We start from the raw sequence: 23,722 nt of genomic DNA on the forward strand, positions 1-23,722 counted from the left end.
GGAGGGGCTCAAAGGGTTCCATGGAACCCCAATTTGGCAGATACTTGACTGAGTCTTGCTAACTACTGACAAATTTCTCTTCTCAATAAAAGTTTAAAAGTCAAAGAAAGTCAAAGAAACACTTAATACAAGATTTTATATGACAAAACACTTATTTCTACCTTTGTTTACAGCAATAATACTTCAAATGACACTTGAAACTACTATCTTTCTGTGATACGCGCCTCTAAATTTAATTATTGTCTTTATCTTCTAAGGCAACTGTTAAAGGTTTCAGTTGCAATTCTAAAGGACTAAATGGTAAGATTTAACAGCACAACATTGCTGGGGAGTCTACCATTAAGAGTGGAGCTTCTCCTTTTAGAAGTCTGGATATAGGCCTGAGTCAAATATGCTCAAAATTTTGCCCTAAATGCTTTCAGGAATTTCCCACAGGGAAATTCTCACAGTGGAGGAGGCAACGCAAATTCACCTGAATTGTCATAATTAAAATTTTTGCCATTAACCTACCATCACAGCCATTTCTTGGCTGCCACCTTGGATTTCACATCTTTTGTCACCTTGGCCTTTTTGGGAGCCACACTCTTTTTTTTACAGCTTGGCTGTTTTGGATTAGACAATTTATGCAGAAAACGATGGAAAATAGGAAAAATAAACAGATTTTTTAAAAGCAGAGATAATGTTGCACATTCAGCAATCAATTTATGCTGGCATTGCCATCAAGAGGATGTATACACAGAGCACTAACACTCATATATCCACATTAAATGCCCTGAGGGAGCTACAGTTGAACAATTACAGTGCTAATAATAATAATAAAATAATAAATTTTGAGAGCAATGTAGATAATTTTGCTAAAGAAATGAGGAACAAAGGATAGAAAAAAAGGCAGCCAAGATGGTAAGAGAGAATAAAATATTGTATTGTAATGATGGTGAACCTGTTGGCTTAGGAGGTTGTGCAAATATGTGAATTATCATGCCTACTGACATGCCATCTGACCCAACATTAATCAAAACATGAATAATCGTGTTTTGCTAGGTTTGAGCCAATCACATTTTGAGCCTTTTGTGCAATGCTCAAAACTCAAGCCTATATTATGCTCAAAGTTATGCTTTCCAAATCAAGATTATCCTTAAAGCTGACTGTTTTAATATTAGAGAATATCATCCTTTCCGGACTTAATTCTGTATCAAAGTAAATGACTTCTCTATTAGAGTATCCTGATCTTAATTTGAATAATCAGCAAAGAAATGCAGTAATAATGTGTAGTGTGTTTTACTGGCTTTTTGGTGAACACACTGCGTATTGTGATATGTATTAATTTTCCTATTATGCAGGCATAGTGCTTTATGTTTTTGCTAGCCTATTCTGTTTGAAATTATGCCAGCATAATTGGTACAAGCCTATGTCTTCACCAATGACTCAGTAGAACAGCAGATAATGTACTGTAAATTTTTAACTTGGTAGAGAATAATCTCTATAAACAGTGTGTAGTATTAAAGCTGAGTTGGTAATAAGCTAACACCCATTCCTCTTGATTTCTACCCTAGGAGATAACCATGTCGCTTGATACTGATGATTCATGTCAAGTTGAATGCCCACAAACACCTTTAACTTTTTGTAAGGTTTTATTGTACTGTAGATTGCGTGACCAGTGTCAAAAATTTTAAGGTCAATGATATCACGTGAAAACTAACCAATCGAAAGCCATTATAGACTCAGTTTAAATTAAGTTGCAACTATCTATCTGATTCACAGTTACTCACGCCTGTATCAGTTGGCATAAGGAACGTAGGACATTATTTCTATGTAACAAACTGTAATTGGAAACTTATAAACCTATTGATTAATACCAAGAATATGGACACACATGCACAAACCAGAAATACCTCAATATAATGGTTGAATGAGCCAAACCTGAGAAATGGATAACCAAAGGAAGTTGGGAATACTAGTGTCAAAAAATAAACATTCAAAAACATGCACATACACTGTTAAAAATAAGGAGTAACTGTTACTCCCCTAGGGGAGTTCCCAGTGTAGGGAGGATTTAACACCCCTATATTTTTGTGGAGAGTAACTAACACCCCACAAAGGAGTAACAGGAACCCTTTGAAAAATCTATTGTAGGGAGTTCTAGTTACTCTAGGAGAGTTTACATAAGCATGCAAGGCATTTCCTTTACTCCATGAATTCTGCAAATAACTCCGTATAAAATTTCAAATGATGTTAAAGACATACAGCAAAACTGTAACAAAATATTTACAATATCCAGCTTTATAATATTGGAAAGTCTCTGAAAAAAAGAGATCAGTAGCAAGGCTTCATCAGCAAACGATGCTTTACTGCCACTTCACTGGAGTTACTTCCTGCCACATGACATGTTATCAGCTGTAGTAAATAGCAATATAGTAAAGAAATATTCAACAATCATATACTTGTTACCTTTATGGCTGAAGGTACATCACACACGGTTGCCAACAAAGTTGTAAAAACAATTCTTCCAGACCAGCAGCATTGGTAGTGTAAACTAAAAATGCAAACAGTTGCTATCATGCAAAACAACACTTTTTTGCTACCTGGAGTTCATCATTTTGTTTGCCTATTTGTTCACTGATTTCTTGTGGTACCTGTAATATTTGTTTACAAATTGATGCACAGTCACTGTATGTTAACACACTTACTGGATGTTATAAAAATTCTATGTTCTCAGTGACATTGAGACATCTATGCTAAAAAAGTAAACATGTGCTTACGTAACTATAAACATTATCTCCTTACAGGTCAAGAATAACTTGGAAAGTTGATGAAGTTGAAGACACACAATGTACATTGTATCAAAGATTCTTGTTAACTGCAGACGATACATCTTACTAGTTAATTTCAGTGAATCTGCATGTAATTATGTAAAAAGACAATGATACAGGCTACTGACCTTACCAGGCAATATCATTGTGTCCGGCTGCTAACATCAACTGAAGGCAGACGGACATGATATGTACGCCATGTTTAAGCTAGGTGGCTTTCCTCTCCTCCCTCAAGTCTTCAAGTTCTTACACACTGACTACTAGTAGCTAGCGGTGAGCTTGAATGGGCTGAATACTGTACGTACCAGTCAGTGCGGATACGACTGAGTCCGCCGAATTTTATTCTCTTTCCCTGAGTCTTGAACTATTTCTGCTGTATCACAATAAGGCGCCTAAACCCTCACGAGCAGTGGTGACTTCTGTTGGAGCCAGTTTAATAAACCGGTGTGTCACACGAGACGACTCAGATATGAGCTCAAACGTACCTGAAGAAACAATGAATGAGATAGACTCTAGTGAACGTCCAGTAATTATTCACGAACAAGCAAACAGTTTAGTATCACCTTTTAAGCACTACAATTCCTCAGAGAAGCAAACCACTTTCAACTATTCAACACGGCTCTGTTGTTAAAGAAGCCGTTTCTATGGTTTCACTCTAAATAATGCGCTTGTAATAGAAATGGTATTTAATAATTATACATACGTATTTCAAAATATTCTTGAGTAACAATTCGTCCTGTTTTCGTACTCTCTGTTTCCTTCACTATGTCTTGGTTAGCCTGTAAAATAAAACATGAGTAAATGGCTGCCATTGAAAAGGAAGCCTAAATAATTACTTTCCTTTTTTACATTGAGTGGCTAGAATTGAACAGGTTAGTTAATGGAGAAAATAACATAGTGAGACATCTATAACCTGCATGTGGCTCATTCATATGTGGCCTCAGCCATACTGGCTCACTGAGTTCACCTTAGCTACTAGCTAGCTGGTAATGGGAACTCTTCAGTTTGGTGCCTTCACTTCCTTGGAGTTCTCTTTACCCTTAGCGGGTTACTGTTACTCTCCTAGTAATCCAAACTCCCCTTTCAGAGTAAAATATTTCACTCCCCTACTGAGTTACTGTTACTCAGTCCCCTGTTTTAACAGTGTAGCTAGGTGATTTGTAAAAGTTAGCTAATACAAAAGATAGAAAGTTTAACAAACCTATAACAAGCAGTAAATTCAAAGAATTACATGTGCATGTACACAGGGCCATCTGATATGTAGCTGAACATTCTACAGTATAATTTATTTGTAGCTGAACATTATACAGTGTTCAGTAACTCTAAGTACAGCACACTGTTAAAAATAGGGTGTAATCCAATCTCCTTTGGGGGAGTTCTAACTGCTGTGTAAATTAAACTCCTTTGAGGGGAGTTGTAGTACTCCCCAGGGGTTCTCTAGGAGCAACTATAAGGTGTTACAAGGGCCCGGCATTGCAACACTCCCTAAGGGTGTTCTAGGAATAGCTATAAAGGTGTCACGGTACACTTTAAAGATGTTCTAGTGCTCTCCATGGTGGCATTTTGTTGAAAAGAAATGTAGGCTTGCTATAGCATTCCAGTAACCTTCATGTTGATTTCAATTTATACTCAATGACTACCAACAACAAAGCACATTAGCAGTACGCAATAATATATTTGCAACACTTTATCACTTACCACATAGTTGTTTCCAAGTCACTCTTATAGAAGTTAGCAAACTGTATTTATAACCTAATTTTCAATAGAAGCATCCAATTGTGGGTTTCAATATACCTAGGTGTAGGCAAACACCCTTACAGTGGCTTAGCTATTATTGGGGAGTAAAATGACATTTGTGGTGTTCAACAACACCCCAAGTGCTACAATACTCCCCTAGGGTGTTATAAATACCATGGGTGTACATGAACACCTTTACGATGGGTGCACCTGTAACACCTCGTTTTAACAGTGCACTAAGGTACAAGTACAACACAAACAAGGTACTTTCTAAATCCGGCCAGTAGTATATCATGATGCTCATGCGCTATAGCTAATACACAGACATTTTAATAAATCACACAGCATATCAATTCATGCTCACTTTAGGCCACCACAAGCAGGAATTCCTCGACAGAATGCTACGAAAAAACATACAGACACTATAAGAAAGGTAAACATGTACGTATATAGGCTGGAATATAGACAATAAGGTGCCGACCAATGATTGGGGATGAACTGAACCTTTTTGACAACACTAGTGCATCACCGAAAGGCCAACACTGCAATTGTATAGCTATGTAGTGATGAACAATAAGTTGTAACAACAACAATAATGAATTCGAAGGTGGCTATAGCTAGCTAAGCGTATAATTTACAAAGATTCACATCATGATATATTAATTATAATATGATCGGATCTGCGAAAACCCCACACAATAGCGAATTTTTCAAATTCCTGTTTATTAAATGTTTGTAAGGCCACTCCAAATAAATTCTGTTTCCCGTCCACCGCCCGCATCTGGTTACTGTCAGCATAGATAATGTATGCGTTCCTACTGGATTGGAAACGCCCGTATTATTTACGTAGTGACGTCATGGGCTATCCTCGTTTCGCTGCGCGTAAACTTTGTGGCCTCGACAGGTGGAAGATTTCGCTGTTCTTGTAACCAGCAAATTAGTGTTTGTTGTTTACAGCTGGGTTAGTTACCACATACACTAATTGGAGGCTGGACTGGGTAGGGACGCTGGGAGTAGTAAACAACAGCGTAAGAAAATTCAGGTTTAAAAGTGAAATATGGTGTTTCAAAACGGTTGTGCAAATTTCCTGAAGAAACAGTAAGTGCAGCATTGTTTCGTTGCTGCTGTTTACACCACTTGTAGCAGGTAGAGTGTAGTAGGCTAGCTAGATATTCACTGCTTCGCTATATATTTCCACTGCTTCGATAAAACTTCAGAAAACAGGCACTACTTTGTGCTATTGTTTAGCTCAAGCTGAGCAGTACTGTAGCTTAAAATTTATTTAAATGTATCACACATTTCTTTGGTTGTGTAAATGCGGTGACGAGAAGTTGGCTAACAGTACTGTTGCTGAATTATTAGCTGGTGCGTACCTGCCATTGCCACATGTCGCAAACAATATTTCTCCCAGTGCCCACAGACACGCTGTGTTCTTGTTCAGTACACAACGCAACACAATAAACAATGTAAAAGGAATGTCCACGCCTTCAAACTGGCCTTCAAACAAGCGAGAGAAAGCCAAACAGTCACTCAACAAATTTCCCAATATATTGGCGCACCGTAACTAGGATAGGAAAATAATTTAACTAGCGTTTCCAATCCAGTAGGAACGCATACAGTATCTATGCTGTCAGCTCCAAAACTTCCATTATTCCGTATTCTTCCATTATTTTCCGGTTATTCTTGCATACTGACAGGCTCATCTCGAAACGGTGTCAGCTCACACGGCGTGTCAGCAGTGCTATCAATTTGGCCCACACTTCACGCTTGTGTTGTTTTTGCAACTTAAAAGGGAAGGATCAAGCTTAAGCATGCTTTTATGCAGCTTTTATGGTTGTGCCAGGAAAATAATGGCTTGCCGAAAAGCTGCCAATCTTATAATGAAATAATGGAAATGGATGGCCCGCCCGCATGCAAATATGCTTGAGTCCAGGACGGGAAACAGAGAATTTATTTGGAGTGGCCTAATCTAGTTTGCCAAGTGTACCTTCTGGCAAAGTTTCAGCCTCATGCGCCAATGAATTTCGGAGTTACAGCCCTACAAAGTAGCAACAACTGAAAAATCGATTTGTACAGCAAGTATAGGGAAAATAAATTACAGGCGCTTACTAAAATGGTTGTAACTTACGAATGGATTGACGTACTGGGCTGAACGTTCACCATCATGTTCGCCATGGATAGGGGAATCATTTACTGGGTATGTGTGTCCTTCTACCACCTTTCTTCACTGCATACAAAGGAGAAATTCGTGGGAAAAAACGACTTGACGTAAACAAACGCTCATAGCTAACTTGCGTATCCTTGGGTCTACTGCACTGAAACAAGGATTTTCCAACTCCTCATGAGTACGCGAATAAGATTATCTAATCCAAAACAGCCAAGCTGTAAAAAAAGTGTGCGGCCCTCAAAAAGGCTATGGTGAAAAAGGATGTGAAATCCAAGGTGGCGCCGGGCCAAGAAATGGCTGTGATGGTAGGTTAATGGTAAAAATTTTAACAACAACAATTCAGGTGCCGCTTGGTCTTGGCACAAAATTCACCTGAATTGTCGTTATTAAAATTTTTACCATTAACCTACCATCACAGCCATTTCTTGGCAGCCACCTTGGATTTCACATCCTTTTTCACCATAGCCTTTTTGAGGGCCATACTCTTTATTTACAGCTTGGCTATTTTGGATTAGATTTCACTTCTTTTTGTATTTGTATACCCCAAAGCTGGCCCCAGCTTTGGGACTTTTTAAACCTATCTTTTTTTCTTTACCACAGGAAGAAGAAAAGATGAGGCAGATTTTAAATATTTCTGATTTCATCAGTAAATGTACAAATTATAATATAATACATATATTTATTACAGAACTCTCCATGGTGGTTTCTTTGTAACCGAACACTCTACAAGGTGACTTCTTCTAACTGCTCTTTCTACAGGGTGAATTGTTTCTAGCTGAACGATCTACAAGGTAACTTCTTCTAGCTGATCTCTCTACAGGGTGATTTGTTTATAGCTGAACTATCTACAAGGTAACTTCTTCTAGCTGATCTCTCTACAGGGTGATTTGTTTGTAGCTGAATTCTGTACAGGTGATTTGTTAGCAGCTGAGCTCTTTACAGAATGGTTTCTTTGTAGCTGAACTCTCTACAAGGTAACTTCTTCTAACTGATCTTTCTACTGGGAAATTTGTTTGTGGCTGAATTTTCTACAGGGTGATTTGTTTGCAGCTGAACTCTCTACATGGTGGTTTCTTTGTAGCTGAACTCTTTACAAGGTGACTTCTTCTAGCTGATCTTTCTACAGAGTGATTTGCTTGTAGCTGAACTCTCTACAAGGAAACTTCTTCTAACTGAGCTCTGAATTGTTTGTAGCTGAACTATCTACAAGATAATGTCTTCTAGCTGATCTCTCTACAGGGTGATTTGTTTGTAGCTGAATTCTGTACAGGTGTCGATTTGTTTGCAGCTGAGCTCTTTACAGAATGGTTTCTTTGTAGCTGAACTCTCTACAAGAAAACTTCTTCTAACTGATCTCTGAACAGGGTGAATTGTTTGTAGCTGAACTCTCTACAAGGTAACTTCTACTAGCTGATGTCTCTACATGGTCACTAGTTTGTAGCTGAACTCTCTACAAGGTGGTTTCTTTTTAACTGAACTCTCTACAAGGTTACTTCTTCTAGCTGATCTTTCTACAGGGTGATTTGTTTGTAGCTGAGGAAAATTCTTCTAGCTGATCTCTCTACAGGGAGATTTATTTGTAGCTGAACTCTGTACAGGTGATTTGTTTGCAGCTGAACTCTCTACAAGGTAACTTCTTCTAGCTTATCGCTCTACAGGGCGATTTGTTTGTAGCTGAACTCTCTACATGGTGGTTTCTTTGTAGCTGAACTCTACAAGGTGATTTCTTCTAGCTGAACTATTTCTTTCGGTAGTTAAACTCCCTACAAGGTAACTTTTTCTAGCTGGTTTTTCTACATGGTGAATTGTTTGTAGCTTATCTCTCTACATGGTGACTTGTTTATAGCTGATTTCTATACAGGTTACTTGTTTCTAGCTGATCTCTTGAATTCTATTAGGGTGACTGCTCTATTAGAGTATCTCGATCTGGACTTGCTACACCAAGTTGGATTTCGTGTTATAACTCCGTGGCTTTAAATCTGATTCTTCTACACCATTGAAGAGCCTTTCTAAGATGATTACTCCGTCTGTACAGTGATTTTCAAAGCATTACCCCAAGCGGTTTTTCTGGTAGGCGTGATAAGTAGTCGTTTTTTTATTAGCTAATCTCGATTGCGTATACTAATTGTTACACACTGTTGATTTTATCGTTGTATCTTCCTGGTTTTTAGCTCGATTTCTTTCAAACCACAAAAGGTTTAAGGTTCAATGGTTAACCTATTCACCCACCGATTTTCAGCTTCTTCCCATACGCGGTTTACCCTGTAGGCGTGACAACATAGTGGTGTTATTTTTCGTGAATAATCGCTCACAACTCTGCCTGTTTATCGTATTCCAGCCAAAGTTGGTACCGAGATGCGCCTTTATACCCCCCTTCTGTGTGCCAAATTTCAAGGCAAGCGGATATGGCGTTCGCGTTTTATAGCACTTTTTGTAAGTGTGCGACAAGAGGAAGAAATAACGAAGAAACTAAGCCAATTTTTGAAGTCGCATATCTCGGGAACGCTTGAAGCGCTTTCGCTCAAATTTAGAATGTGTAGTGCTGAAGTTGGATGGCATGTCCACAACAAAAATCGTCTTGTTTGATCAAGGCAGCACCGAGCTACGAAGTAGTCTCGCGTGGCCAGACCGCTTTTCAGTTTTCCTTTTTGAGTGATGATTGGCGGAAAAAACTTCCGCCGACCATCACTCAAAAAAGGGAAAAAAAAGCAACCTATTCTCGTACTTATTTTGACCATATGGTTCAATAGTGAAAAGTGGCTTATTTTGAAATATACGGTCGAAGTGTCTGGTGGGAAGTATACAGGGAACTAGGGGGAAAGCATTAGTCGGGGATTTCTCTGTATACTGATACCATGCAAACTCGAGTCTGTCGAGGCCGGGTTGGTTGCAGCTGCCGGGTTGACTACTCAGTTGATGCACACCATCAATATCGTTTCGATTTTTGCTGCTTTCAGGAATCCAGTTTCACGCAGAAATGTGAGTGCCATTTCATTTTGTAACTATGAGTCCCATATTGTAGAATTAGCCTGGGAGACACACTTGGTTAATGTGTAGTGCATGGCACTGGAGGTGACGCAAGGGATAAATACGTGTGGATATACTTTACCTAGTACCCCATAACCCCATCCTCTGAGCAGTTATGAATGTCACAATATAATCTATTAAATCATTACAGGGAAGGTTTTTGATACGTATCAGTATTACGTTTTGTTTAAGGTGGTTTAAAGAAACCAGCTACATAGATCCTAAGCTGTGTAGCTAGGCGGTCATTATTTAATTTCTTGTTCCTCATCAACACCTGCATCAGTTTTTAGATAGCCATACCAAATTTTGATTATTTGAATTTTTAATGATCACATGGATGTACTACGTATTTTCATGCACATGAAGAATTTTGCTACATTGAGACATCATCCTTGTAACATTTGAATTTTGCAAACTATAGCTAATTCAACGCATGCTTTATCGTCTCAAGGATTAATGGCCAGGTACATGTCAAGATGTCAGAAATCAATTTGAGTGTTCACCCTTCCAATGCCTGCCATCAAATTTAGATTTATTCCACATATTCTCATATTTACTTTGACCACATGAATACTAATGAAAAGGGACTTATTTTGAACTATACGGTCCAACTGTCTTGTGGACAGCACTCACATTGACTAGGAAACTAGTAGGTCAGGATATCAAACCCGTCTCACTTCATCCTAACAATTCTGCCCCAGGGTATGGGAATTAGGCTTAGAATGCTGATCCTTTCCCTCTAAGTTCAACAAAACTTGGATAGACACGTTATTACTTAGTAGGCCTATATATATGGCATCAAATAACTATATAGACCTGTACTGTTCAACTTAGCTATATACGTACTTTCCTTTACAAGATGAATAATTAGAAACTCATTCATAGGAACTGAAATTTCAGTGTTTGTGCTGGAAAATCTTAATAAATAAAAAGTAATATCCATTTGGTACCACATGGGTACCTTATGATAATAAAGGCACTCTCTAGATGAAATTTGTAGGAGAAAATATCCTTACTGGCTGGTAGAGCTTCTGTAAGCATTCAAGCATAAATTGGATGGCTACATGTAATGAATTTCATGCAATGCAAAATTTTGGTGGGAGAAATCTTTGTTAATTTATGTGAGTTGATTTTTGGCAAATACTCGTGTTGTATATAGCACTCTTTTACAATTGACTAAACATTTGGACACAAATTTTTGGCGAATTGAAATAATTTTGCCAAATTCGCCAAAACGTTCTCCCGCCAAAAATTTGTATCATACGGTACATTTCACCATAAATATAGACATAATTTTCTCATTTTAACAAAAAAATTGTGATTTTTATGTTCACTGTTTTGTTTTTACTCGACAGTAACACCAAATTTTTAAAATAACCAAAAGGTTTTTACCCTTGATGTACTTTGATCATACACAAAGTTGCAAGTATGAAAACCATTTTTGCAACTATATACCATAAAATGAAGCTATTTTAGTCAGTTTTAAGATGTTTAGTCAGTTTTAAGGTAAATGACATTGTTTTTATACAGTTGTTTCAATGACATCCAAGAGAACATCTACACCAATTTCTGACACTGGTCAGGAGGATGTAGAGGCTCTTCATGCACAGTTTGAAGCATCTATCAAAAGAAATAATCTTCCTAAGCAAAGAGTCTGTTCAACCTTTGAAGTCAGATATGATGCTGCCACTGAAGAAAGAATAACATTGTCAAGGAAAAGGCCACGTAAAAGAAAGCCAGTGGAAAATAGGCACCAAGACAATTGTAAGTGGTATATGGATTATATAATGCAAACGATTGTGTGACCTTATTTTGATTATTTTGGTCTATGAGCAAGTTTTAAAATAGCACCACCATCACGTGGCCAGAGTTGGGGGTAACGAGTTACATTTGTAACGCATTATGTAATAATATTAGTTTTGCAGTAACGTGTAATATAACACATTACATGATGAAGTAATGGGTAATATGTAACGGATATTACATCCGGAAATTGTAACGCGTTACTTCTCTTTAATGCACATCGTATCCAGCTCGTGATTGGCTGCATTTTGGGTCCAGACAGCACTGGAGACAGCATTTCAGGCATGAAAAAGAGTAATAGTGTATAGGGAGTACCTATGAGGCCACGATACTACAACAAAGTATGTTTTTGAGGCTGAACTTACACCAGAAAAACGTGTCTCACTCGTGTAGTGAACAAATGTAATATGTAATAATATTATAGTTACTGCCCTCAGAATAATGAGTAATATCTAACTTGTTACTTTTTTCTGTAAGTAATATGTAACTGTAGCGAGTTACATTGAGTAGAAATAACGAGTAATATGTAACGAGTTACATTTTTAGAGTAACGACCCCAACTCTGCATGTGGCTATACACCATATCTGGCTTATACTTTTTGACAGGTCTGCCTTTTGACAATTCTGCCTTCTGGAAAAATAGTCCAATAGGCATGTTAAACCCTAATGTGTTCAGCTGGCTGCAACAAAGCGCTGGAGTGATTGCCTGGAAAAATGAAAATGTGATATTTGCCATTGTGGCTTAGTGTATTCAAAGTATGTTCCAATGTTTTTACTATAATTATGCAAACAAACTTTTCACAGACCAAGAAAGATAAGGAATTTGCAGTTTTATGTGTTGTGACGATCATTTATTTTCACTCTATTATTGAAGCATAGAGCCTATATAGTCATATCTCTCAACAATTTGTATGTATGATATGAAGCATTTACCATAATAACACTAAATCCACTTTAAATCCTACCACCTTACCAACACCCTACTTATGCCATAATTACCACCTTACCAACACCCTACTTATGCCATAATGTGATACAGCAACACCCATTAAGAAATAATTATTTCAAGAAATAATAATTTCCAAATGGCTCACATCATGCAGTGATTGCATGCTATTTGGAATGATATGAAGAAGTTAGTCACAAGCATATGGCCTTTTTCTAGTGTATACAGCACTTCTAGGAAGCCAGGCAGTTAATTCATGGTTCACAAAAACTCTGTACAGCCATAAAGTTTATCGTCAGTGAAAATTTTAATCAAATACCTTCAACAGAGCAGAGGCGTAGCTACATTCTGGCTGACACGGGCTTAAGCTCTGGTAAGGTGAACATAAAGCCCTGGTAACTGAGGACAAAGCCCTAGTAAAGTTTAAGGAACTCTGAACAGAAGTCAACAAACCACACTACACACACAGACAGTACTTACACTCCCAGTTGTTACTTGTACTCCATTGCAGCTCATTTCGTTGGGTCCACCTGTGGAGCTTACGTAAATTAAACCCACTATCGTAAATTACAACTATATATTCATGTGAGTTGATAATGTCAAAACGTGAATCGTCCAGCTAAACGTTAGCTGTAGGTCAGCAAACCCCTTTTGACTACCAGAACAAAAGAAGGAAAAGCACCAATAATGAGGTTATATAGTAATGAATGTGTCAATCTGGCAAACAGCATGACTAGCAGTGGCAGCTGCAAAATTCCCTCCCAAGTGAGTAATTTTTAACGGAAATTACACCTAAAATCTCAAAATTTCCTGATGGGAGGCATGCCCCCAGACCCCCCTAGATAGCTCATGCTTCGCATTTTGCTGGGTGTAGAGAGCTACCACTGTATTGCACAAGTTAGATTCAGGTGTGACAGGTTAACCCTGGTGAGCATAAAGGCCTGGCTATGCCGCTGACCCTCAAATAAAGGTTGGTGGTTATAACTGCTGGTAAAAAAAATACATGATTTTTGCAAAATAGGTACGTCACAAATAACTTTGATTATCTTAAAGATAAATCTCATTGTGAATAATGTTAACCATCAGTACACAAAGGCTTGTGTGCAAAGCTAAATTAACAAGATATTTCATATGTATAATTGTATTGTGTGTACATGGGTGCAATTTAACTGAATGTTATACAACAGTTAATGGTGTGCAAAGTGCAAGTGCAGAGAATGAACAAGTTTCTGAATAGGTGGGTGCAATCACATTGTATAATTATTGCACTTTAACTGTACTTCATGCATGAGTGTTATTTGTGTACACATAGCCATTGACCATGATTATGAACAGAGCGACCAATTTGGAGATCTTATGAATGATGTTGATGGAGAGTCAGGTATATAGACAATGCTGTCATATGAGTTCATGCAGTTATACGTATATTTACAAAGTGTTTAATTATGATACTACTGTGTACCATGTACTTTTCTTGACTTAATGTCCTGCATATAGTGTGCTTGGAAGTTTACCCAGCTGCATAATGGGATCCTGGTGCCCAAGGGGGAAGCAACTTTGAGTAAATGATACATACCTGAACCCTGGAAGATAGTAAATGATACCTGGTCGATAGTGAATGATACCTGGAAAATAGTGAATGATACCTGGATGATAGTGAATGATACCTGGAAAATAGTGAATGATACCTGGATGATAGTGAATGATACCTGGATGATAGTGAACGATACCTGGATGATAGTGAAGGATACCTGGACGATAGTGAACGATACCTGGACGATAGTGAACGATACCTGGACGATAGTGAATGATACCTGGATGATAGTGAATGACACCTTGACGATGGTGAATGATACCTGGACGATAGTGAATGATACCTTGACGATGGTGAGTGATACCTCGACGATAGTGAATGATACCTGGATGATAGTGAATGACACCTTGACGATGGTGAATGATAACTGGACGATAGTGAATGATACCTTGACGATGGTGAATGATACCTGGACGAGAGTGAATGATACCTGGACGATAGTGAATGATGCCTGGACGATAGTGAACGATACCTGGACGATAGTGAATGATACCTGGACGATAGTGAATGATACCTGGACGATAGTGAATGATACCTGGATGATGGTGAATGACACCTTGACGATGGTGAATGATACCTGGACGATAGTGAATGATACCTTGACGATGGTGAATGATACCTGGATGATAGTGAATGATACCTGGTGAATCCTCCTGCTGGTCACTAGTCCTGCCCCAAAAGCATGCACAGACTTAAGCCCTACAGTGGTGCACAGACATCCCTGTGCTGGTTTGCTGGGCAGTAATAGCTGTGTTTTTGTGACTGCTGTTGGCTTTTCTTTTCTTTGAAGTTTAGTCATTAATAACAGTGTGGATATCTGATAGATGCATATACCTATGAGTAGTTATGTAAACAGATTGTATAAACTGTACTTACCTGTGACAAATTTTTCCATCACCGTACAATGTCAATTCAAAGGATACATAATATAATACTAATCAAGCACAATTATTACAAAACACCACAAATTGCAACAATCATAAACAGTTTGCAAAAGGACGTTTTGTCATGTATGTCGTGTCATGTGCTTGGCCTAATTTCAAATTTCAATTGCAGCAACTATTAGTGTGTACAAGAATCCATGTAAATATGTAAATCATCACTGTATATCCACTAAATAATGCCAGCACTTAATTGTTTATCAGTATGACTCATCACAGCACATATATACTACTTTCAAATAATTATGTTGTTGGTCTGCATCAAACTTGTTATTTATGCACTTAGGTGATGCTGCTACATTAAATCTAACTTTGATTTTTGATCAACTTAGAAGTGAGCTAAGAGCTCATCAACAAAACATGAGATTCAATAGAGATAGACCATCAGAGTGGCAATCTCGCATAAGTAGACAAGAGGAGAGTTGGGATGAGACGAAAAATGTATTGCTGGACACTGTTATTTCTAACCAAAGCATTCCACATAATAATGTAAGTACAGTAGTAAACATATAAATTGGTACAAATATCTTAATGTATAGGAATGCACTTTTTGTGGAAGCACTGGATTCATTCGGTGTTCTGAGTGTACTCCTATGGGAGTACTATGCCAAGCTTGTGATGGTAGACTGCATGAGGTTTCACCCTTTCATGACAGAAAAGCATGGCGTGGTAGCCATTTTGAGTCAATCCCACCTACAATTACAGTAGACCACATGATGCAAACTAAGACAATTGGTATAGTAATGTGCATCACATCATTTGTATTGTATGTATTTATTATACAACATGCACAAGTGCTCTGCTTGATATAAACGTACGAGCCTGAGGGAAGTCAGGCTTGCATATGTACAAGCAGAGCACAAGTGCACTTTGTTATGTACTACTCACCTACTAGGAGAAAAAGGCATTGCTGTATGGCTACATTTCTTTTATAAAGTAGCTAGAATGCCAATATCGATCTTGGTCTTCAGAATGGTGACATTTCAATGCTGTCTGGTGGACGTTCAATGACGTTACAGCCCCACAATCAACTCTTACATGTTAGGCTATAAAAGAATTTGAGTGAACTGAGGCATCTTTCCACCTATTAGATGAGTTGTTGTAGTGGTCTCAGCCACCGGCACTTGTGCAACGCTGCACAAAACAGCAGCCAGTGCAATATCTGTATATGCACTATTAAAACTTATAATGCACTCGTTGCGGTCTGCAACAGTGCCATATACAAATCTGGCACTCGTGGCGACTTTGAATTGCCCATGCAGAGTGGTACATATATTTATCACTGTGAAAAAAGAGGGATATAAGATGGTATTTTCAGTGGCTTATTGAATACAAAAAAGCTTGGTATAACCTGTATTATACTAACAATCTCATGTAAGACTTCAGTTAATGTGTTAAATATACTGAAACCATATATGCGATGGTATAGTGTGGGCATTATACTAGATATAAGCTATTTGAGGTAATGTGGTAAATAAACTGAAACCATATATGCAATAGTATAGTATGGATTATACTAAAGTATAAAATGAGTATAATACAGGATTTATATTAAGGCTTATTTGTATTCAATAAGCCACCGGAAATACCATATTATATCCCACTTTTTGCACAGTGTATGTCCCATATTGTGCTAGCAAACATAATTTTGTGTGCAGTACTTTGATAGTACTGTTAAAATTGTTTGTGCAATTGGCAGAATTTTAATGCGAAGATTTTACCATTCATGGTGCTCCCTTTCCATACAGGTCCATCTATTATTCATTGATTTATTTGTTAGAGCTTCACTAATAGTTTGATCTTTTGGAGCCTTGAAATTTCAATGTGTCATGAAACTGTTTTCACTGACTTTATTTAATTATGCTTAAATGATCTCTTTGTCACAGCACTTAACTCAAGTACAACTGTAATGTATATGTATAGTACGTAGTTATGTGTCACTAACATTGATGCACATTACTCGTGTGTACATTATTCTACAGAGTGATATTGGGCACTACCAGCAGTCTGGAGTGCAAGAATTGTGCAAAAGGTGGCACATTGAAGAGAATGTCTTTAAACAAAAAAGTCATTATAGTCACTTGCAAAGGCACGCAATTTTTGTTACTGAAATGTGTGTTGTAGTGCTGCTATTTTGGCTGTACAATTTTAAATGGACTATGCATGCAGTATCTGTTAACTAGTAAATTTGTCTTTGTCACTATACGATTACACATGTCCATTTTTTCAGGGCGGTATGATTTAGACGACTCTCAAATTGTTTGCAATAATTGCAACTACCACTACGATGACAGACTTTCATCTGTAGTGTCAGCTGGATACTGGCCTGGTAATGTTTCCCGTGATATTGCTTATATGTTTTCACAAGATCTTTATATGTTTTCACAAGATCTACTTGAGTTTTTTTAACACTCTTCATAAGTTCATTCCCAGTTTATCAACTGGAGGATTTATTCGCACATTGGAAAAAATTTCTGCTGACAATGCATAAGTTAGTATGGTAGTATATAATGTATAGCATTTTTTACTGAATATCATCCAGGTTCCTGTTATAAATCAAACAACTTTTATGAAGTCATTTGAGGAGTATAGATACATGAGGCTGGATATTTTGAAGCTGAAGAAACATCCGCTTCTTCAATGTCCAGCATGCTTCGAAGACCACCATTCCATGCATGTTGATGGAAACAGAAAACTTTATAGATTCAGCAAAGTTCCTAGGTAAGTATGCTTTAAACAAACGTGCTTGGTGGAACTGTAATTCATTTTGGTTGTTGTATCTAATATACGTAATATATACGTATGTGTGTTTTATGTAGAGGTATTCGGACTTTGTACTATAAAGATTTGTTTATTTGCAAGAATGAAGAAGTAGATGCACATTTGCAGCAAGTTGGATACAGGGATGATACCGTAAGCTATTGTATGACTCCATGCAATATATACATGCATGCTTGTACCTTCTATGCATGGTATTTTCCTGTTAATATTTTGTAGGTAATTATAAAAACAAATACACAAAAAAATTGATATTAAAAATTCTGTTACTGTTGTTTTTGTTTTCTCCGAGATAGTTTTCATCCAAGTCAGGTATGTGACAATGCCTTCCAAGGATAAGAGCAAGACGGAATAGGAGGAAGGATTTAAACAAATCATGAAACTAATAAATCTCTCAGACAGGAAGGATAAATATGACAAGGACAAAAAAATATTTCACAATGTTTTACAAACAAAAAAATTGTTTTACAATATTTTACAACAAAAAAACAAGTACAAAAAAGACATTGAAATTTTCAGTTAGAGTAGGGACCATAGCATGTCAATAAAATGTACTGAGTAACGACATTAAATCACAGTAAAACACTTAGTACTATAACTAACATCCATTGCAGAATGTTTATCAGCACTGTGAGTAAAACGTGTGTTTAGAAATACTTTACATGTATAGTCGTGTATATCTTTGCTTGCGCCTTTCCAACTTGCATGCCACAGAAAGTTACTACAATATTGTTTTCACGTGTTACACCTAGTTAACCTGAATAGTCAACTTCAGCTTGACACTCGAATTGACATTCAACTTGAGAGACTGTACATTGCACGTGTATTGTAATGTTTTCACATAAGGTGAGCTCAGTAATAAGTCCATGATACATGAACAGTAGCTGCTGCTGTAGGCAAAAAGCACCTCTCGGGCTAAAGCAACATTAAACGATGAAAAAAATCAAGCCAGTAGCCTTAGCCGTTATCAAGTTATGGTTGTCTGAAGGCACTTGTCTTAAGGCATCAGTCAGTTACTCAGTCATTAGAAAATGAAAATTCTGTTGAATAAATCTTTTTTTATAATTCCATAGCAACTTGTTGAAAGCATTTTGGGTGAATCTGAAGGCTTGCTTGGGTTTAGTTTTGCCTAACCAATACTGACTCATCATTTCTTGAGAAAAGTGAGGTAGATGTTTCTGCATGGGCCATGCCCACTCTTTTTTGGTCCCTGCTGTACAGTACCATTGTACTGTATGATATGTTTTGTAACAAATAGGTGAACCCCATGATATTATCCATATTGCCTTTATTTGTAAGTACAAATTTAAATTTCTGAAGTGACCACTCCTAGTTTCAAGACGATGGCATGCTCAATTCATGAGATGTGACACCCGTGGGGTTTCCCCATATATGTATGTTAGGGAGACTAATATTCCACAGATATACAACCGGTCATTAGAAATTTACCACTGATAAATCCCCCACTTTTGCAGTGGGTAAACTTCTTCTAACCTTGGACTCACTTTGTATATATGCAGAATACAACCCGTAGCCATGATTTATATATTAGATATACATATATATTGTTAACATTAAAAAAGCATGCATGAAGAGTACATAGTTGTTGTTAAGTTAATCAAGATATTACTGTAGGCAACAGGAATGTGTGGAACAACTAGGTGGAAAGCTGCCAAAGCAACATCTAAAACCATGAGGAATCTTGATGAAACTGGTTTAGTGGTTGCTGGCTGTCATCATACATTAGCTCTAAAGGCAGTGAGCATGTTTCGTGGTGAACTGTAAGTTGTTTCGTATACCTTATGTACATCACTACACACTTGGAGGTGCAGATTTGGCTACACTCACTTTTTGCACACGGGAGAATTGTGTGAAAGAAATGTGAAATTTATGTGGCAAGATGTTGTGTGCCAGTACTTTCCATGGAGTGAAAGGGTCAACTTTGACTGTCCTGAAGCCTTGTCTTCCCATAATGCATTCGAAAGCCCACTCATGGCATTGTCAGGTGATTAGCAATTGTCATACCCAAGTAGCTATATGTTGTCAGCTTCAAAACTCAAGATCTTGTGGGGAGGACGCTGGCAAGATGGTGCAGGTAGTGGCTCTGGAGAAGATATGGAGCTATTGTTTAGCTATTTGTCCCAGTGGGCATTTCCAAAAAGGAATATGCTAGCTTATAGTAAGATTACACTGTTAGTTAGGGCGTACAGTTATTATGTTTATATTATATGTTTAGGACGAGAGGAGTTTTTGACTGAAGCAGTTATATTTTGGAATGACAGTAAAATCCGATCTCTTCCAAGAACATTAGTGCACCGTCTTCGAAAGGTCCATGCATGCATGACACATTAAAATGTGTTCAATGTTCATTTGTACTGTATATTAGTGCCGAGAAAAGCTTCTTGCAGTGGAGGGACAGATGAATGTAATTGGGCTCCCACAAGCTATCTTAGAATCGTATAAACAGGAAATAGTAGCTGCTGCTAAAAGTTAGTTGTAACAGTTAGTATTCTTAAAATGATGTACATATTAAGAGTATGTGCCATAAAATCTTGATGGAAACTTTTTACACAGAAATTCACTGGTTTTATGCAGCAACTTGCTTAAATACACTATTTCTTTTGTATGTGAATACGTGGTATAGATTTACACATTGCCATGCCAACAGTCCGGTATAGCAACAGTTATGATGCATTTTTCTTGTATGATAATATATACAGGGGAAATTAATTCTGAAGATCATAATCCTGATGATGATAGAGAAGCCTACTTTTTACTGTGGAAAAGTCTTGAATTAGCTAGCCAGCTGAGTCAGTACAATGATAATAATTCATCAGTGGAGAGTATAATATTTGGTAAACCACAAAATGTAATTGCTATCATAGTGCTGATAAAACCCTGGTATGCACACTAATCCATGCACAAATGTGGCATATCTACTGTAGACATTGGTTTTGTTGATCACTGCTTGCTGCCAAAAATTTATCATTCAAAATGGAAAATTAAAGCACTTATAAAAAACATAAACGGATTTAGTGTTCTATAAATTGTTTGGCTCTTCTTCACTTCAAATCCATAATGCACGATGACAAGTACTGCTCTGATAAATTGACTGAGCATAGCTCCATGTTGCATAGAGAAGACAGGGCACCAGAGTTTAGGCCCTATATATAGGCTCACCCTAGATATGCCACTTGCTGCAAATGTAATATTATGTGTATTGCACATGTACTACAGGAACACAACATTTATACAAAGAAGCCAATAGTATTATGTCGAAATCAGCTGAGAATTTGACAAAGCTGCAGGCTTTAGAAAGCAAACTACAAATCAGTGATGAGAATAGTAGAAAAGATTGCTTACATCAAGGAAAAAAGTTGGCAATACAAAGAAAGTTACAAGATCTACAGGGAAGAATGGAGCTGTATTATTTAAGTATCAAACGAAAGTTATCTTCAATCAAGAGTGTGGCAAGTAGGCTTTTCTTTGTGTGTACACCTATTATTGCTTGCTGTATTGAAGCATCTAGCAAGCAAAGAACAAATTTACGGAGATCTGTATCATCAGAAAAGAGGAAATTGTCTACTTGTATTACTGAATATAATGCCCTGGGAGTTTTCATTGAGGGATTTCATCCTGCTTCTGTTGAAGTTGTTATGGAGGGGGACTTCCCTTGGTCCAAGTTAACAGGTAAGATAATATTCAAGGTGCACGTGTTTCCATGATTAATACGAAGACTTAGTGATGCTGTGTACATGCTAGGTCAGCGTCGCAGTGCAGATATCCAATTAAAATTGGAATTAGTTGAACGTTTTAATGAAAGCTACAGGTGGAAAGAAGAACAGCACCTATTGACAACTGAAATGCGTAGTTTTCTTCAGCCAATTGTTAAGAAATTTATCTGAAGATGTTAAAAGTATTATATACATTATATGCATGCAAACTTATTACTAAGAGTTATATTAATCTGTACTACTGATATTGTTGTATGTGAAATGGTGAGAATGCATTTGGAGCTTATTTCTATTGCTTGCATTTTCATATATGTACAGCCTTAGTGGTTGTCAACTCACATGCCTTAATGTGCTGATAGTCAGCTTAAGTAGACACTCCTTGGTATAGTCCTATGCTTTGAATTAATGGCTATTCAACCTTGCTGCTCTTTCCTGCCATTTATGACTCCAGATACCTGCATGCCAACCATGTTGTTAGAATGTTACTCTCACACGTTGTCTGTTCTCTCTCTGTAGAGATTGAAGATGAATTAAGTGACTTGATAACAACACAAACAGAAGACAGAAGTAATGTATGTTCATAAAATGTGACAGTTATGTCATTGTACTGTTGAGTTGGTATATGTCTAGGAATAATATGGATCTGTTGTATCTAGTTTGTTTTTGGTACCGTGTAGTTAATCATTCTACCATTTTTGGCATGCTGGTGGCTATAGGAGAAAATCAATTATTTTATGTATATATTTGTATAGGTGCGTACACGGTCCATAATATAACTTTTTGGCATTGCACGGCCTTTCCCAACTGATCAATGTGTTGATTTTAACAATTAGGAGGCCAGCACAGTGTATGATTTTACCTGTATACTATGCCTGTTCAGTTATATATCGACTCTATTTAGGCTGTTTTTGGTGGTCAATAAATCCCCTATACCCCACCATGTTTACTTATACCCCACACCTTCAGGCACAGTCTGCATAACTAACTTACTTGGCATCCAGTTATCACTACTACTCACTTGATAGACGTGACTGCTAACTTGGGCATATCCTCATTTGATTAAACTAAACAACTTGACTAAATGTCAATTAAAAGTCATTAAAGTTTATTTTCCATGTTTTCCCATGAGTTCCTATAGTTACCAGCCTCATAACCAATCACTATAACTTTACCCAATGAAAAAAATGCCAGCATTTGTGCCAATTACGAACCTAAATTTTTCACATGCAAACTGATGGTTGCTATGGTGACTCTTTACCCAACTGACAAATTAGCTTGAGCTATCAAAAACTTATTTTTGCTCTATAGAGAGGTATATAGTGTGTAACATGAAGAATCTACATTAGTTATACGGATACAATGTGGAGTCTACATAATAAACCTCTGGCCCTTAGTAGCACCATTGCTGCTACAGCCTCAGGCCTTCGGGTTTATAAGTTCTGTAGACTCCACATTCGTTCATTGTATCCATATGACTATTATTTAACCCCCCCTGTCATACTATTGTGCACTCTTGAAATCCTTTATCTTATTTCACACCAGGTAGCTTCTAGTTTAGGACATAATTATAACAAATTACATCTTTGATATAAATTATTTCATAAAACAAATGTGACTATATAAATCTGTTTGTATACTTCATCAATAATACTTTATTTTAAGATTTTAGTACATTGTGTACCTTATATTATATCATGGCTCATGCTTATGTGATCCAACACAATTCCAGGTCATCACAGAAAACCCAGATACAGCTGCATAATCCTGGGTTAGTGACAGATGTCAACATTTAAGAGGAACCCTGGCAATACTGAATCAAGCAAAGGCAGAGACAGCTGGACGTCTCTCGGATGCCATAGAGTTATTCAACACCACTGATCATGACCTTGATTATATCGGCACTACTGGCCATGGGGATATACATGATGATGAAGATGACATGGCAGCACAGTCTGAGAGTGATTGCAGTAGTAGGAGTAGTGATAGTAACAGTGACACAGAAGAGTACACGTAACGTGCATGGAGTATTGACATTATGACATAACTTTTATCAGTATATGCACTAGACCTTTTGTTTACCTTCACCAGCACCACCAGATATAGCTACAAACATTAGGAAATAAATTACTATATCAACTTTAACATTCACGCATAGTTTCATGGATAGCAAAGCTTCCCTTCATAC

At 37.3% G+C, this 23,722-nt stretch overlaps 2 protein-coding genes and 2 long non-coding RNA genes across 14 annotated transcripts; 2 read left to right on the forward strand and 2 right to left on the reverse strand.

Moving 5' to 3' along the window:
• Positions 1 to 2,214: 2,214 nt before the first annotated feature.
• Positions 2,215 to 3,468, reverse strand: LOC136261238 (uncharacterized). Of its 3 annotated transcripts, XR_010703805.1 has the most exons (7): positions 3,374 to 3,468; positions 2,944 to 3,295; positions 2,785 to 2,895; positions 2,688 to 2,735; positions 2,583 to 2,633; positions 2,449 to 2,533; positions 2,215 to 2,394 (listed from the first exon to the last, which is right to left on the reverse strand). It is a non-coding gene; the product is annotated as an uncharacterized lncRNA (long non-coding RNA). The 3 variants fall into 3 exon arrangements; XR_010703804.1 differs by having other exon boundaries at positions 2,944 to 3,464; XR_010703806.1 differs by having other exon boundaries at positions 2,785 to 2,876; positions 2,939 to 3,464.
• Positions 3,469 to 3,478: 10 nt separating this feature from the next.
• On the reverse strand, positions 3,479 to 6,092 carry LOC136261239 (uncharacterized). Its single transcript, XR_010703807.1, has 3 exons — positions 4,912 to 6,092; positions 4,815 to 4,860; positions 3,479 to 3,589 (listed from the first exon to the last, which is right to left on the reverse strand). It is a non-coding gene; the product is annotated as an uncharacterized lncRNA (long non-coding RNA).
• LOC136261236 (uncharacterized) lies at positions 5,337 to 23,711 on the forward strand. Of its 9 annotated transcripts, none has more exons than XR_010703801.1 (22): positions 9,464 to 9,693; positions 11,272 to 11,505; positions 13,678 to 13,727; positions 13,803 to 13,871; positions 13,988 to 15,514; positions 15,565 to 15,760; positions 17,008 to 17,114; positions 17,256 to 17,354; positions 17,415 to 17,516; positions 17,568 to 17,746; positions 17,845 to 17,938; positions 19,439 to 19,584; positions 19,636 to 19,808; positions 19,865 to 19,982; positions 20,040 to 20,131; positions 20,190 to 20,292; positions 20,524 to 20,658; positions 21,041 to 21,277; positions 21,326 to 21,493; positions 21,566 to 21,719; positions 22,054 to 22,109; positions 23,267 to 23,707. XR_010703801.1 is itself a non-coding variant. In XM_066055211.1 (20 exons), the coding sequence occupies exons 12-20, from the start codon at positions 19,704 to 19,706 to the stop codon at positions 23,297 to 23,299; spliced, it is 1,047 nt and encodes a 348-aa protein (XP_065911283.1). In that variant the 5' UTR covers positions 9,464 to 9,693; positions 11,272 to 11,505; positions 13,678 to 13,727; positions 13,803 to 13,871; positions 13,988 to 15,514; positions 15,565 to 15,760; positions 17,008 to 17,114; positions 17,256 to 17,354; positions 17,415 to 17,516; positions 17,568 to 17,746; positions 17,845 to 17,938; positions 19,439 to 19,703; the 3' UTR covers positions 23,300 to 23,711. The 9 variants fall into 9 exon arrangements, 1 of the variants encoding a protein (XP_065911283.1); XR_010703802.1 differs by having other exon boundaries at positions 19,439 to 19,558; XR_010703799.1 differs by lacking the exon at positions 9,464 to 9,693 and adding an exon at positions 5,337 to 5,508 and having other exon boundaries at positions 19,439 to 19,808.
• Positions 11,280 to 14,731, forward strand: LOC136261147 (phage-like element PBSX protein XkdO). Its single transcript, XM_066055119.1, has 3 exons — positions 11,280 to 11,505; positions 13,803 to 13,871; positions 14,106 to 14,731. The coding sequence occupies exons 1-3, from the start codon at positions 11,280 to 11,282 to the stop codon at positions 14,729 to 14,731; spliced, it is 921 nt and encodes a 306-aa protein (XP_065911191.1).
• Positions 23,712 to 23,722: the final 11 nt, after the last annotated feature.

The sequence above is a fragment of the Dysidea avara genome, chromosome 7 (genome assembly GCF_963678975.1).
Source record: "Dysidea avara chromosome 7, odDysAvar1.4, whole genome shotgun sequence".
In the NCBI taxonomy this organism is placed as follows: domain Eukaryota; kingdom Metazoa; phylum Porifera; class Demospongiae; order Dictyoceratida; family Dysideidae; genus Dysidea; species Dysidea avara.

Excerpts from the sequence above, each read along its gene's own strand:
- LOC136261147 (XM_066055119.1), top strand. The coding sequence starts at position 11,280 with ATGACATCCAAGAGAACATCTACACCAATTTCTGACACTGGTCAGGAG. Across the intron at positions 11,506-13,802 it reads AAATAGGCACCAAGACAATT|CCATTGACCATGATTATGAA; the intron begins GTAAGTGGTATA and ends GTGTACACATAG. Across the intron at positions 13,872-14,105 it reads TGATGTTGATGGAGAGTCAG|TGAATGATACCTGGAAAATA; the intron begins GTATATAGACAA and ends CCTGGTCGATAG.
- LOC136261236 (XM_066055211.1), top strand. The coding sequence starts at position 19,704 with ATGTTGTGTGCCAGTACTTTCCATGGAGTGAAAGGGTCAACTTTGACT. Across the intron at positions 19,809-19,864 it reads CCCACTCATGGCATTGTCAG|ATCTTGTGGGGAGGACGCTG; the intron begins GTGATTAGCAAT and ends TCAAAACTCAAG. Across the intron at positions 20,293-20,523 it reads AATAGTAGCTGCTGCTAAAA|GGGAAATTAATTCTGAAGAT; the intron begins GTTAGTTGTAAC and ends TAATATATACAG.